At 42.1% G+C, this 17,195-nt stretch overlaps 1 protein-coding gene across 1 annotated transcript in view; it reads right to left on the bottom strand.

Annotated features, from left to right (window-relative positions):
- Positions 1-17,195, bottom strand: part of LRRC1 (leucine rich repeat containing 1) — a 68,234-nt gene that overhangs the window by 36,596 nt on the left and 14,443 nt on the right. The window contains exons 2-3 of the mRNA XM_068678385.1: positions 16,695-16,812; positions 1,961-2,039 (exon numbers count right to left, since the gene is read on the bottom strand). Coding sequence (XP_068534486.1) covers positions 1,961-2,039; positions 16,695-16,812 — 197 coding nt within the window. The remainder of the gene's footprint in view (positions 1-1,960; positions 2,040-16,694; positions 16,813-17,195) is intronic.

The raw sequence follows: 17,195 nt of genomic DNA on the forward strand, positions 1-17,195 counted from the left end.
GTTAAACGATCTGATTATCTGTAGCATGGTGTATATCTATTGTGGTCTTCTGGTCTAACCTACAAAAAATGGGCCTCCTTTTTATTAATGCAAGCTCCAAATCATCTGAAAGCAGCTGAAAAGCAGCCACTTTTAATACTGCAGATTCACCAGCCATTAAATTTGACAATGAGGCAACATACTGTATTAGTGGAAGGGCATTGATTGGGAAGACCTCTGACTGGCTTTTAAGCTCAGTGAAAATAAGAGCAAGAATCAATAGCTTAAAAAAAAAAAAAAAAAAAAAAAAAAAAAAAAAAAGTTCCAGCATATCACACATAAAAGGAAATGACTGCTAGGCTTTATCACCCCATCTGGGCTAATTAGTGCCAAGACCTACATGCTGTTACACAGGTAAAACTGAAATTCTGGACCTCTTCATAGGAAGCACCAGGCAACCGTGTGTAAACAGCTTCTGTTATCTCTGTTTTCTAACTTACTAGGTTGCTTGGAGTGATATTTTCCAGGACACACACATACTTTGGAGCCACTCTATCAAGAATTTTTAAAGTTCTCCTGCAACCACCAACAAAGAATTATGAGATCTATTTCAACCCCATTAAAAAGCCTTTCAATTCTTTTGTTAATTCCTCTCAGCTGTAGTTATGCCTTACAGATGCTGTCGAAGGAGATCCATCGGTTGGGCCTCAGGCCTTATTCAGTGCACAAAATGGAGAACAACAACAGCTAACATGCTGCTACTTATTTTTTTTTTTTATTTCAATACCATGAGATACGGCTCTGTGCTTTATGTACAGCACACTCATCTCCGGGAAAAGGCTGCCCAGTGACCCTCATCACTTTAATATCTAAACATCAGTTCAGCTTCAGTTTGCTTTACCAGATTTTTGTGGTATTATTATCCTCAGCATATAAATGGGCTACAGAGGCCCAGGGATTAAGATCACAAGTGTCCCTTTAATGCTTAGAGATCCAAATTTCCAGAGAACTTAGCATGCACTATGCGCTATATTCAAAGCGCAGCTCTGAAGAATCTCAGCTGCCTATGTGGGAGAAGCTGTCCTGCGAAACCGCTGCAGCGGCTTAAGATATTACAGACACTCAGCTGTTTGTTACCACTCATGCACTCCAGCCAGCCAGCTAATCATGCAAGTATTCCCAGCCTATCTCAGCGCACAGCAAAGCAAGTCGGTTAATGCCCACTGTGAATACTCCGGCTTATGTGAATTGCTCAGCATCACAAAGGAGCTCTGTGGCACAGCCTGGTTTAGGAAATCGTTCTCCAAACAGCGTTCAAAGGCCTTAGCTGGCAGATCACCTCTTCTCTTCCTTGCTATCTCCAGTCTCATTTCACTTTATACATTCCAAATTGTCAGCAAGTGGAACAGAGAAACGTAAACAAAGCTCCTCTCTGTAGATGTGTGTAATCCTCGGGCCCCAGTCCGTCAGAACACAGACCAGGAGCTGCAGTAGCAGCCACCAACGTACGCGGTGCATTTTTGCCACATGTTACTGCATGTCACTGTGTCCCAATTGATGGGAGAGTGATGAAACACTAGTCCAAGCTTTAATCGTTAGAAAAAGCCATTATCTGCAGCGGCTGATCTACACTCTATTCCAAATTGTCAGGCACCTGGGTTTGTGCCAACACATTCATGCTAACCATGGCCTTATCTCTCCCAAGTACGAGCGTGGTTATCCTACGCATTTAAGAAGAGAAATGAAAATGGAGAGAATCAGATTTACATTTTTCCTGGTTGGCTAACAAATTTCATCCCCTCCCAGCACATCGCTTTTTAAATCTGAACTTTTGCTACAATCACTGCCAGAGACAGACGCTGTTGGCAAGATTTCATAGAGATGCTAGATCACAATTTTTAAGGGCTTATTTAAAATTGTAATTGTTACAGCAAGATTGTAATTCTGGTATGACAAGTACTAAGAAGAAGGTGGAAATTACCTAGTCAGTGGATTCCCACTGAAATCTGCTACCTGTAGTGCTTTGCAGAATGAGATGCTTTCTGGTATTTCAGGAATATCTGCGGAAGAAAAAAGGGAAAAAAAAACAAACATCATCAACAACTGTACTGCATCTACACTGAAACTATTGCCTCATTACATTCAGTAACTTGCTACTGCAAGCAGTTATCTTGGTATCTTTCAAGACATTTCAACATGCAAGACTGCTTCATGTCCAAGTACTCAGACTTCAAATGAGAGCAAGAGCAACTAGCAGGGCAGAGCCATTTTGTGCTTTTGCAAATCCCATTTCCCTCTCCTGCTCCACATGCTTTTTACTGAATCTAAACTACTCACCTGTCCTTGGACTGATCTTTATCAGTCTCTGTCCAGAAAAAAAGAAGGAAAAAAAAAGATTCTCCATGTCCTAAGACTGTTCTAAAGAACCAATTAAAGTCTGAATTTCTTGTAATTTGATCAATACACACCCACAATCTGTGCTGGCAGAAAGTACAGGGGGAGGGAAAACAAGGAAGGGAAGAAGAGAACATGCAAGTCTCTTTGCTCATAACACACACACATGGGAACAGAACCAGCCTTTCTCACAATAAAGACAGTTAATTTGAAAATATTATTCAATTTATTCAAACAACAGGTCCCAAGTAAGTGCTAGCATACTACTTCAGATTGCCAGAAACTAATCAGAGATACTTCTATGTGAAAACAGATGTTTTTTGAGGTATCTTCAATACTACTTGTTTGTCTACTGAAGCTAGTCAATGCCATCGTAAAAATAAATGCTGCTCTGGGCCTCTTACTTCCAACTACATTTCTATCAGTAGCCTGTGAGCCCTCTGTTTAAGACCTTGTTTATTGCCATCGAGATCCAGCAAGAATGGAACAAATACGCTTGGTTTCCTTGTTTAACAACTTAGATTGTTATGATTCATTTGGAAAGGAATTCAACAGAAAAGGCGGTAAATCTTATAATAAAAATGAGTCTTGTGATCAGGTTTTCCTATTTCCATTCTTTCTACGAAGTATTACATCTATTCCCTCTCCCCTTCCTGCAATTCTCACCGCAAATAATACTTCAGGAAATGTCTTCATAGATTTTCCTCGTGTAAGTAGCACCACTGACTTCAGCAGCCATCAGTGACCTAAATACGCTGAAAAATATTTGGAAATTAGGTCTCTTCCTACCTAGCTGAGTAGCCCAGAACTGAACGCCAATATATTTCATTCAGCTCTTCTCCCCCTGAGCAGCGTGATGGGAGGCACAGCAGGAGGAAAGTACCTGCCCATCAGGCTCCATCTCCTGCTAGGCCATCTGAGCAAATGAGCTTGTTCTGACTCATTCCAGCTCAGAACTGAATCCCAAACCAGTATGAACATCTCCCAAATCCCCCCATCACCAGGTGTGAATGGTCAACGAAGGGTTAGTACAAGAACATCTCCTGGGAACCCTCTTCTGTTTCTTAAGTGATTGGGAAGGGCTGGAGGGACAGAGGTGGACAGGCACCATCCAGTGGGTTTCACTGCATCTCAAGTAGTGTAAGAGTCATCCCCTTCTCCCAAAGGAAAAATAAACTGTGTCACAAACCCCAGTGCTCCTGCATATTCACCAGGCACAGGTCTGAAATTAGCCTAAGCAGCTGGATAAAATTCCTGAAGTTTACAAATAGCTCTGGAGCAGTCGATTCACCAACCCCCAAAACACACTGTGCTTTCAGATGATGGATCCACTGTGAGCATTACTAAATATCAAAACAATTTATGAGCAACAGAGGTGAACATCCACAGTGCAGCACATGGAAGAACAACAAAGCTGCTCTTCCACAACACCAAACCGCAGGGCCAAAGCCACTCAATACTAGGTTTACATGAAGTGGTACACAAGGTATAGTTGGATTTATGAGGTGGTGAAAATATATTCCTTTAAAAACTACAGAAACCTAAGGTCTGCCAATGGCACCAGCTCTCCCATACAAGAAAACAGATCATTTTAGAGACAAACTCCTTTCAGAGATGCTTTGTATCTCTCACAGAACTCCTTCGTAACAACTTGGATACCTGAGGGTAAACGGTTGATATTAGAAATCCAGTAACAGCAAGATAAATCATAGCAACATAGAATGGTTTGGGTTGGAGGGGACCTTAAGGACCATCTAATTCCATGCCCCCTGCCATGTGCAGGGACACCTCCCACCAGCCCAGGCTGCCCAAAGCCCCATCCAGCCTGGCCTTGAACACCTCCAGGGATGGGGCATCCACAGCTTCTCTGGGCAGCCTGTGCCAGGGCCTCACCACCCTCTGTGGAAAGAACTTTCTCCTTATATCTAATCTAAACCTACCCTCTTTCAGTTTAAAACCATTCCCCCTTGCCCTATCAGTACACTCCCCAACAGAGTCCCTCCCCAGCTTCCCTGTAGGCCCCCTTTAGGTACTGGCAGGCATCTGTAAGGTTGGCGTGAAACATTAGGTGAGGCCTTTAACGTTAGAAAGGATGGGTAAAACAGAGTCCTCAAATCAGGGTTTAAGAAGAGATTGCCCCTCTATAGTGGTTTACCTCACAAAAAGACAAAACTCTCCTGCCAAAGGGCCATGCAGGAGCCTGCAAAAACGGGCAGAGAGCTGTGGTGCTGTGGCTTAGACACCTGTACAGGGGACATCAGGCACAGGAGGGACCAAACCTCGCGGTCACTCTTCAAGCTTCTTCATGGGTTTCGCTAATCCGTGCCCAGCCAGAATACATTTCAGTGACACAGTCGGTGAGCAGATTCCTCACCAAAACTTTGGAAGCAGCCACAAACCTACTTCAGCAGGAGCCACAAGAGCTGCTGAATGCAAAGGGACGCCTGGAACGAGCAGCCTGTGTCAAAGTGCCACAAGCACACCCATCTCTGCTGACCTTTCTTCTGAGTCAAAAGCTCACACTTTGTCCTTACCATAGGAAAGGACTAAACAGCTATGAATATTGACTTCTAAATAACCATAAGGAAAGAAAAAAAAAAAAAGAAAAAAAAGAAACCCACATTAAGATTGCCAGATTAAATGATGAGCGTGTGATAAATTCTGTGATAAAGTGATAAACTGTTGCAACACATGAAATACTTAAAACTATTTGCATGCCACTAATACTCCAGAAAGTAAAAGCACTGAAGTCGTTGCAGGGACAGTGCTCTGTCTGGCAAAGCAGATGGCAAGTAATTTATTTTTTTTTTTTTTAAGAATAAATAAATAAATAAAAAGAACAAGAAAAAACAACCACCCACACGTTCATGTAAACAGCATTCACTTTTAAAAGAGTGCTCTAACAGAACTCAAACAGTACACAGACCTGGAAACTTTCCCCTTCCCTATATGTGACACATGAAATCAAAACAAAATCAAAATTGCACTTAGAGACACAGACAGCAAAGGTTTTATTCATTCCATTCCTCGATGCAAGCACTGTCTGCATAAGACTGAATTTACACTAATGGATTATTGACGACAAAGGTCCTACATACACTCAACAGACATTGGAACCTCTACCTGCATTAGTGAGAAACACCGATACTGAGGCCTGTTTATCAGCACTAAGTACAGAAGTTTGTCATTCATTGTCTATTTATTCTTCCTACCATCCTCCTCTGGATAAAATAGTTGGAAATGAACAGAAAAGCAGCAGCTCACTTCTCCTATTTTTTAGTATCTTTCTCTCTCTTCTTACCCTCTCCCCCTCCCCACATCAAAATTATATTTAACGTTAGCCTTAACTAACATCAGCTTTAACTAGTTCAGAGCTGATCTTTGTATTGAACCACAGGAACCCACGTAGTATTTGTCACTGCCTTACAAGTCCTGAAATGGACATTGCTATCTTGAAGTTTCACGGGAGTCTAAATAACTTGTGCCTTTAAACCAAGCCAGTGTCCACAACTTTTATACATGCATTTAAGCACGCAGACACACACCTTTCAGATATAGATGCACACTTGCTGTGTGAATCCTTCTCCTTGATTAAACAAAAAACAAACCAAAAAAAAAGCTAAAATAATCATCTTAATTTGTTTTGAAAAAATATATACACATATACAACATATAAAGCAGAACATAAACTTCAATTTTTGATGATGACACAAAGTTTCTGAAACTAATCAGACTACTGATTTCCTCTACCGATGTGTGGTTTCACTGTCTTACTGTAAATAATTTCTACTGCTATATAATGGGCTACAGGGAAAAAGAATATATATATACACATTCTCAAAACATACTATTTTTGTACCCTCTTTCCTTTACAAGGCTTGGGTATTATCTACAATAACAGTTAAGTATCTGAACTAAGTTAAAATTACTCCAGCATAGGTTACTATTTGCAATAAAGCAGCATGGACACTGTGTGTAGTTTGGATGCATTTGCAAATGACGAAATCTGTTTTGAAAGTAAAGTGTGCTTTCCCAGCATATTTATTCCAGACTATAAAATCATTACATGAGCAAAAGTGTTCAATAAGAAATTGTAATGGATGCAGGAAAAAAAGGGAAATCCCCCCCACACACACCGGTAACTTCACTATTTTTTTTCTACTCTGCTTAACCAGACAAAGGACAGACAAAAAATGTGTGCCTTTCTTTGAGCTGAGTTTTGTTTTACTTTTAGTAAGAAAAACACAGTTGAAGCATGAAGATTTAAAGAAATTTATCAGGCAAAACACAACCAAGTTATGACACTTCATCATAACTCATGGAAATCATGGGAAGACTACTGTAGCATTGTTTTGAATAAATGACCTCAGAAGAAGAAAGGCAAAGAGCGTTTTAGTATATGACAAAAATTCTGGGGTGGTTATTATAGCAAAGGAGATGATCATCCATAATAGAAGCATTGACATAATCAACTGAAATGCAACACAGGACATTAAAATACATAAAGAAGTCCTTCTGCCTCTTGATGGATTAAGCAGCTTTTGCCATTACTGTTTCCTACTAGATTTTGCTACAGACATTAACACATGCATCTCTGCCAATATTAGCAGCAATAAGGTTGAATGCTGTTCTTGCCACTGCTGGATAACCAACTCAAATCCTACTTAAATATCTAGGATTCTTCTAATACCACATACTGACGAATGCTCCACATTTACAGGATGCCCCAGATGTTCTGGCATACAGATTGTGCAGCATTGCTAATAATAAAGCTATAAACCAAGCATAAGCCCTGTGACGTATGACAATACAAATATACTGGCAGCAAAAAAGTCATGCCAGCAAAGTAGATGAAAAAAAAAAAAAATCAAGCTTGGCAGTCATGTACATAAGAGGGTGTATACATATATACATGCAAACATATTTCTACTCAAGATACCTCTTCAGATATTTATCATTCTTGTTTGCACAAGAACTTGTGGTATCAGGTAATGATCTTTCAAGCCCCGTACACGTGACTTAAGAATCAAGTGTGATACTAGGGAATTCTGTACTGCCTGAATGAGAAAATTATTTCCAAATACCCTTTTGTTTGGTGCTAATTTATTTACGTTAAAGATTTTTGCAACAGTAACATGCCTCAGTCCCCTTTCCCTCTGTTCCCTTCCTCTGAGGGCTGGGAAGGTGAGGGGGAGGCCGCCTTCATTTTAAACTGATAAAATCTTTCATATGGCACATTTTTACAGCATTTTTCTATAAAATTTCAAAAAATATATACTCTTTTCTCTAAAGCCTACATGGCTGGCATTCTTTACATATTGTGCAACAGAGAACATAATTACTGATGTCTGGTACCTAGGCCGCAGCCTGGCATGGCACCCTGCCAGGAGTGCTGCACACTCCCCAGCAAGGGGAACCCCACAGACTGGCCTAGGCTGCCAGAACTGAAGGCTCTCACTACCTTATGTACACTGCATAACACTTAGTGATTGCTAACTCCTTACTGTACTGAGGAGTTTATGCCAAGTTTTTGCCCAGTAAGGCCACTCCAGACTATGAACCAACGTGGCACTATTTCCCCGGGGACAGACATCCAGACCACATCCAACCAGTTTGATACATGGAAGGATTTTCCCCCTGCCTCCTCTTGAGTATGTACTATAGCATTGTATAAAATACATATGTTACGTACACACATTAAAGGTCCAGCTAGCCCATTACATCTGCATTTAATGGTGTGTGAGGGATTCAAGAGTCTCGAGGCTCTCCTGCCATTTCCAGGGGGTCCTCGCTGCCATCCATGGCACAGAGGCACTCGGAGAAGTCTGGCTTGAGCAGGCTGAAGCCTGCCCTTGGTAAAAGTCCTCCCTCCCCACTCACCACTTCCTCCACCTTCCAAACTGAGATAGAGGAGGAAACTATCCACTTAGTGAAATGCCTTGCAAGAAGGAATTTGTGCTGCAAGTATTTATTTGTCTTTGCAAAGGGCTCTTCAGCTGCAGAGCCCAGCTGAGGAGGTTGGTACCTCACAGAGGCCAACATCGCGTCCCCCACCTCTCCAAGGGCAGCAACCTGCAGCTCCCAGAAGGTCTGCTTCCTCAGGGGGATGGAGGAGGGTTAATCTCCCCTATACTTCCACTCTGAGATCATGGCATTCACCATGATGTGTCAGGCTTTCTCGTTGTTTTCTGTTCCAAAAGCCAGAAGGTTTTGCTGCTAGCCCCAAAGGCTGAAGTAATCAACCTCTTTACCTAAAGTGTTACAATTTCTGGGACAAAACGTGACAGGAGTCCTTGTTCTTGCAAAGACTATTATGATTAAGTGGCTCTTGTACAGGTTGTAACATTTTCCTCTTCAAATTCTAAGGCGGAGGATACACAAAGAGAAAAAAAGATTGCTCTTTTAGGAGCCGCCTTCACAGCTTTACAGAAAATACACAAACAGGTTCAGTTTGGATTTTCTCAACCAAAACTCTTACCATATAATTAACAAGAAACTGAAGTGAGGTAAGCAAATCCCTTCCTCCTCCTCCTCCTGGTTTCTGTACACTTCCCTTTTTCAAGGGAGGAGTGGAGCATGAAAAAAAAATGTTCACAAAAGAGCATTTTACAGATACATAGATAGTAGGCATGTTACTGTGTAAAGACTTAAAAGTGAGCTGTTTTTTGAATAGTTAGCCTGTGGTAAATCAACAGCCTGTCCTTCTCAGCTGCAGAAACAAGCACAAACATAGGATCACGAGCTGCTAATTGTAAACATGAGGAAAAGAGCCAGGGAGAACGCTCAGAGATTAGAGCACAGGGAAACAGCAGGTCCAGGTGAATTAAGTGGAACAGCCGGAGTTCAGCAAGGAATTTGGGTCTTCTCGCTTTCAGTAGCACTTAACCAAAAAAAAAAAAAGAGAGAGAGAGAGAGTTAAGCAAGACTAGGAGACATTTTTATGAGGATTTCTGTCTTGGACTTCAAAGCTACGAGGAATTAAATACTTAATAAAAGAGAAAAAAAAGCTTTCTACCTATGAAGCTGTGGATGACAGATACCGCGTAAGCATTGCAACAGCGAAATTGCACATTTATTGGATCAATTCTTCAATAACTTTATGGTCTTCGCAGCTAACCTTCCCTAAGAAAAACCCCAAGTAACACTGGAAGAAAAAGAGCTAACAAAGCCTGTTTGCAGACTAAATCTAGATTACAGATCATAAAATAGCAAAGAAAATTGAAGTATTTAGTTTATGTCACTCCCACATGAATTGATGTTTAATGCTTGACCAAAGGTTTCTGTTTCCAACTCTTTCCTGCTGCTTTCAAAATAAAAAATAAAAACACTTAGAAATCATCCACAGCCTTCTCTTGAATTTGGATGCCAAACACTGGGATGAAAATTGCTAGATATACACACAAGTACTTCAGCATGGTTCCCTTAGAAAAACAGCCAAATCTGGCAGAGATAGAAAAATCACCGTGTTGGAAAAAATCTACTTTCCTGTAATCCATTTAGAAATAACACCTTCTACACTTCCCTAATTAGATCATTCCATCATGAGCTTTCGCTTATCTGCTTTCCCAATCACAGCCAGCACTTGCTGTTTCCTCTTCCCCCTTCCCTGACAGGCTTTCTTCACTGACTAGGTAGGGTCTTGTCTCTCTCACCTTGCAAAGCTCACCTCCTCCTCCTGCAACTTACAGACATCATATTCATCTGAATTTTAGTGACAGAGATTCACAAATTCCTACTTGAATATCACTTCTTCAAAGCAAGCAAGAATTTCTATGTGGATTCAGCAGTGCTCCACATCTGAAAGTAGTCTGCAGTAGATGTCTTTCATCCCCAGGAGTCGTTTGTGTATCGATTCCTAAACTTCACATTTAAGATACGAAGACGATACTGTTTTAAACAGTATCTTTAAACTCACTTCAAGGGAGGTATGGGAGATAATACACAAAAAATATGTCACCAGAAAATAGTACTAACACACATACAACTGCCAGCAAGCAACCGCTTAAAAGAGTGAAAAATTCTGTTTTCTGCTAGTCTACAAGGGAGCCTTACCTTCATTAGCATGCACACAAATTTAAGTCACAAGCCTGACATAGGCTAAAGCTTTTCATCACCTGTAGAGTGTTCTGCCACTATACAAACAACAACAGTCTCTGATCCCATGGTTTTCAGGTGCTCACGATGATGGTTACAGTGAGAGCATTCAAAGGATGCTTTCTTGTATTAGGTATGAACCATCTATGGCAGGAAGTGGAGAGCAAGTCTTTAAGTGCTCACCTGAACAGAGAGCAGTTCTGACGGTGAACAAGCAGCCTACCGAATCTAGCACCTGCATATTTTAACCAAAAAAATATCCATTTGCAAACTCCACTGCCTCACCACACATCTTGTTTCCTTCTTTTTCTTTCTTGTCCACCAAGCAAGTGTCAATTTACATGTACTTCCCAGCAGTCTGGGTTTTACCGTTTACTGCCAGCATTGTACCAGCACATTTGTGTTGGGGCAGCTGGTGCCAGGCTGAGAGGAAGATGGCTTCACGGAGGAGGTCTCGTTCAGATGCTGGAGAAGCGCAGCAGAGGCAGACAGAGAGAAATCTGAGGTTAGACCAGAGGTCAAAAGGCAGCAGCTGGTAGATGAGGGAGCATAGCCTGAGTGGAACTGCAGGACAGGATCAGAAGCCTTAGAGTGCTTCTGCCTAATTAGCTTATGTTCTCACTATTAAACAGCTGGGTCACCAGCCCAGGCTGTACTGAAACAAGCGTTGAAGCCCTTTCCTCTCAGTCAGTACTTCTCACCTGAAAACACTGGTTATCTTGCCTTTTTTTTTTTTTTTTTTTTTTCTGTGGGGATACTTACTCATTTTACAAGCAGAAGGAAGATAATTCTAGAGTAGGGATGACAGGTATGTATTTGATAGCAGTCAGCTGAATTGAAAGGGAAAGCATGGGTGTGCACACTGCAATACAAGCGAGTGAGATGCCACTGAGAGAAAGTGAAGCACGGATTACACACCACTCTCCTGCTGCATTAACTGACGCTCTGTACATCAGCTACGTGTGCTCCAGAAGCACCCTAAGGAAGCTTTAAAACACTTCTTTGAATAAATGTACATATCACGCAGCCTGCAATGAATGTGGTGTTCCGAGGATGACTAAGACCTGCAAACAGACTTTTAATTAGACTGTAAAGCAGCTGAAAAGAATAAACAATTCAAATACAAAGCAGTGATATCAAACTGCTTGCAACTGAAAATGGAGTTTAAGTATTGCTGCTCTTGATCTCTGAAAGTACAATGAAAACTGAACACAGTATCAACTAAGAATTTCCAAATCTACAAATACAATGCATTTTGGAAGGAAGGAAAAGGTAAAATCAGGCTTACTGCATTTGTCCTGCAGCTGCTAGAAGTTGACCTGAGGGATGTTGGGCTCTGGTCAGACTGTCAGCCCTTATGTATGTTATCCCTCTCCTTATACTACAGTGTTACTACTTACTGTTAGATGCTTCTGAGGAACCATCTCTACTGCTAGGGTAATCCTAAAGCAGCAGATTTATCATTTGTGAAACACGCAATTATTTGCACAGAAACAGCAGCATATTTGTCATAATGTGGCAACTGTGTTGAGACAGGGTTTTTGGAAAGCAGCTCCTGATTTCATGACACGTGTATCCAAAACAACTGTCCTATCTATAGTCATGAGCTCAGTTTAACCAGAAGCTGCAGAAATGGGTAGTAACTAATATATAGCCAGTGTCTCTCTCTAAAGTATGTATCCATGCTCACACATTGAACTGAGTGTTATTATAATAAAGTGAAATCAAAGCCAAGAACCATTTTGAGATGCTGGTACCCAGCATCATGCTGAGTCAAACACGGCTTGACAAGGCCTGCCCACGCATGGATTTCTTTAGTAGCTGCCCCAGCAAACCTATCACTCCTCGGTTCACCACGTAACTGATCACAGCTCCACGGAGACCAGTCAGAAACAGAACCAGCACAAACCCACTACAAAGGTTTAAGAAAAAAAAATAATAACCCCGAACTCCACACTACATATATTACTGAGAGAAAGCATGCGGGGTAGAAACTTCCTTCAGACAAAAATACTACAAATCAGTTAGCACCTGTGGGGCATTTTAAGGAATATTCAGTGACAGAAACATATCAGTGAAATCTAGAGGGTTTAATACTTATCAAAGGCAACCAAATAAAAACACATTCTTGTCGAAGAGGGACAATAAAAAGGAATGCACCACGTCTGCACCAGCGCAGCACACACACATGGCATGCATAATCCCAAATATCAGCATACATTACACTAACTACAGAAACTTGGTGCTGCACCCCTCCTGTCTGCAAGAAGCTACAGAACAAGAAAATCCATTAACATTTTAATGAATCTGGGATGGCAGGGCCCTAAGCTTAGCCCCCAGGGGATTCTGCGGGGGATTTTGCAGAAAAGGGGGTGGGGAGAAGCTGCAGGAAACCTCTGCGGGTGGAACAGCATGGGCAGCAAGTAGCCTGCTGCACTTCCAAGGGATTTCAAACAAGCACTGGAGAGAGGAAAGCTCAGGCTCAGTGCCTGCTGAGGCTCCAAGGAAAAGCTGCAGAAATTTCATAGCATCTTCCTTCCTTGGGATCGCACTTTTCTCAATCACGGGGTCTTCAGAGACTGAGAGCTGTGGGAAAATGCCACACACACATTTCTTATTCTGCCTAGAGCAGGATCTCTCCTGTACCACACAGAGCAAAGACTTGCTCTGAAACTCGATGCAAAGCACAGGAGCCCTGCCCAAACTACATATGCTTGCTTCAGCAACCCCAAATTCACCAGCGAGGTGAGAATCCTGGATGGGATTTACCTAACCGTGGGGAGGTTGAGGGAACCAGCAGACATCTCAGACACACAGCGGCTGAGCAGCAGAGTGCCGTGCCTCACAAGATGCTACAGGCAATAGTCCTAGTCTCGGACACACTTTGCCAGCAACCCAAAAGCTCCAGCATCTGCTGTCAAAGTCCCATAAATCAGCTTTCCTCAGCTTCAGACCCGGTCCATCAGCTTTTTAAACAACCTGAGACCTAGAAGCAGAGATATAGTGCATGCCAAATAACCTTCAGTGTTCACCCTCACTGTGCTGTTCATTCAGCATAGCCTTCCTCTGCCCTCTGATATCCCCATCTTCGATTCACCCGTTCAGCCTTTGCTCAAATACCAGCCTCACCCAAACTAGAAAAGCATGGTGGGGATGCTTCCTATGAAACCTACACAAACACATCCTCGCAGAGGAGTTAAGAAATAGCATCAACATGCAAATAATCAAGGGAAAGTTTAAGACCACATGGCTCCTGGCCTTCTCCAAATCCCCTTCCTTCTGCACTCTGCTGTCTCACCTTATTGTCACCAGACTTCCTTCATGTACACCTCCCCACAACAGAACACCAAGTTTACACCTGCTGAAGACTTGGAAGTTTCATTTTGCAGGATTTTTGTAGTCCTATATTCACTTATTACCCAAAAACTGCTTGGAAGATAAGCTGTAGCACATTCTTACCACACATGAACGTGTCTTGGGCATTTTAAAACACTTGGGAATTTAAGAGAGCCACACTCAAAGACTTTCCCTGTTCATTTTTACTGAGGGCCCATGATCTAGAGCTACACTTAGAGAATATAACACTGCACAGGCATCCAGAGCCGGCCCCAAAGGGTCATCAGGGATCCTGCCGGAGGGCATCAACCCACCTCCCGACACAGCTCCTCAAAACTGCACAAAACGCAGGAGGCCACAGCTGGAAGCATCCCCACGTGCAGCCACCTGACACACGCACCAGCTCACGCAGCTTCCGAGATCACACGCAGACCAAAGGGTTAGAAGGCGATGAGAAAGGAGGGCACGTTACCGTCTTACTGAGAGGGAAATGGAAGCGCTTTGTTTATTCGAAAGCCTTTCGTCCTCCTCCTTTGAAGAGAGGTTCAAATATAGAGGGCTACTCCTCACACAGATCACTAAATGAACTTATATTTGCATTTTTCAGCTCTTGAGGAAACAGAATGGCCAGAACTGCAAGCAATTAGTACAGCGAACCAGACAGCTAAAACAACAAAAAACACAGAACAATGATCTCTTCTTTCCCAAGTTCAGATGTCACCATCACGCTTTCCTATTCATGCTGCATACTGAATTTTGAAAAGCTGGGCTGTTTTTCCGTGCCTGAAAGGAATACAAAGAGTTCTCTTTTTTTTTTTTTTTCCTAAATAGTTTTTTAATTAGAAAAACAGCAACCGATGAAGTGCAAACCAGGGAACAGGAGAAATCTTTGGCAGGTTGCGAATCTAACATATTGGAAGTTGGGTTCTAAATACAAAGCGAAGAAACAAAAATATTGGAATAGCCAAAACCTCATGTGAGAATTTCCCCCTGCAGCATCACATATGGTGCGTGTTTTGCCTTTTCATTCGGAGAGCCAAAGGAGTTGTGAGACAACCAAAAAAAGGCTAAACAGTGGAAAGTAACATCAGTAACTTCTTCTGCAGCGGACTGCCCACATCACCTCACAGGGCGTGTTTTGTGCTCAGTCTGAGTCGTGTAGTATCTGCAACGTGGTTAAGCAGAGGATGGCATTATCAGTCACCTTCTGCACTGAACCACGGAGAAGAATAAGCAACGCAATAAAACGCACAATTACCACTGGACTTTGGACATCGCAAAGACATTGCTTCCTGCAGCCTGTGTTAGCCCAAGACATTGCTTCCTGCAGCCTGTGTTAGCCCAACACACCGCTTCAGAAAACACTTCCTGGTGCAGTAATTTCTGATGGCACATGCATCTGCCCAGCCATAAATGTTCGCACCATCTGTTCTTGTTACAGTTCGGCTCCCAAGCCAACTTTCAAGTCAGGCTGACAATAGTTCACGTGGCTCTGATCCATCAGCTCTTTTGCAGCTAGTTATTCATTCGCAGAAAGAGTTCCTAAGCCAACACGGTATTTCCTCTTTTACAAGATCTGTCACAGACAGCACCCATCTCAGCCAAACTCAGTAGCCAAAATACTGCGTCGGTTAATTCTCATGTATTTCTACAATATTTTAACTAATGTGTCTCTTCTGTTTCTTAGGTGATTTCTTTCCAGTTTTCTTCTTTTATGAGGTTTGCAAATGTGCATAACATTACATGGCTCACAGATATTTTTTTAGACACTGCCTAGAGTCTCATTATGCTTCATCAGATTACCAGATTGCATTATAAACACCAAACAAACACAAAGGCAAGATGCAAAATCCCAATAGTTACAGGAAGGTGAGGTGACCACTGAATATTCTTCGGCAGCACAGAGTCAACATGATGTTAAACCATCACAAGAAAAGGCTTCCCGATGCACTATTTCTTCTAATATTCAGTTACATCCCTCCCTTATTTACAAGGCTGCACAGCCTTGGTCTCTCCCACCCCATCCGTCACACCTCAGAGAGCATTCTGTGCGTATCCACTGAATGTACGGAGGCAGAAATAGCTGACAGTTGCTCTAATTCAGTAACACTGATTCGCTTTTTCTAGACCACTGGGTCATAAGGCTGCCTAAAGGTGACCCACCAGGCCCCAGCTTCTTTCAGAACTGCTAAGTTCATCAGGCCACCAAAAAAATAAAGGGGGGCAGGAGGGCAAAACCCAAGCTGATTTCATTCCATCACAGCTTAAGACACCATAAGAGCAGCAAACTTTACAGCAGAGTGGTAAGTCCGCATGGTTTCCAACAACATATTTTGAAATGCAGTTCCTCCTAGCATCCCTTTCTGAGTTTCTCTCTGCAAGTGATTAGATTGATTTTTCTTCCAGAAGCAAAACTAGAAATACAAGCACTCTGCCTCTTGCTAATCACAGGTAAAGAGGACAGCAGAAATACAGAACTCAACTTCTAACCCAAAGGTACCCCTTTTTTTGGGCAGACAGGAGCTTTATTCTTTCAACCTCTTTTTCTTAAATGCTAGGCATTTTGGAGAGCTCAGGGAAAGAAATCAACATAGTGACAGATACACATAAAAATTGGATTTAAAGCATTCTTTAAATTGGAAAATAAGGCAAACTCTCAGAAAGGCAGAACTACAGTTAAGCATTATTTTTTACTGTATTTCTACCACTGCCTCTCCTCTGCTCTTTCCCTCCTTCCCAGCTTGAACTACAGGCAAATCCATGCATTACACAGAAGAGCATTCTGCAGGACGTAGATAGCAGCTTCAGAGACAGAAAAGCCCTACTAATCCAGCTTTGTAGATCACATCATGTGACAGTATAAAATCAAACAAATTAACTTTGTAACTTACCATTTCGAGATAAATCAAGTTCCACCAGCTGCATGAAATTTGCTATTTCTGGAGGAAGTCGCTGGATTTCATTATCACTAAGTCCAAGTTTCCGTAACTTCACAAGTTGGAAGAAAGGCTGAAAGAAAAAAAAATACCATGTCAGAAGATAGCCATAAAACTCACACATAAACCTGATAAACAGCAGCACAATGCATAAGTTCAACTGGAAGCCGCTTGCAGAATTTGAGCTAAAAGTTATTGCTCAAAATCAGTTGTGCAGACCTCTTTGAGAACTGCCTCAGAAGGAACATTTTGTTTTATTTTCTACATGCAAGCACCGCATCTGTAAAGCCAGCTATTAAAGATCACAGCAGACAGACACTAGCGAAATCCAGAGTGCCTGCTTCAAAATCATTAACGGGGTGAAGTTACCCATCAGGGTAATTGAAAGCATCCTAATTACACACTGGGGTCACTGGGAAGTTAATGCACACAGACACTTCTAAAGGATGATCTAGA

The sequence above is a fragment of the Anas acuta genome, chromosome 3, assembly GCF_963932015.1.
Source record: "Anas acuta chromosome 3, bAnaAcu1.1, whole genome shotgun sequence".
Taxonomy (NCBI): Eukaryota; Metazoa; Chordata; class Aves; order Anseriformes; family Anatidae; genus Anas; species Anas acuta.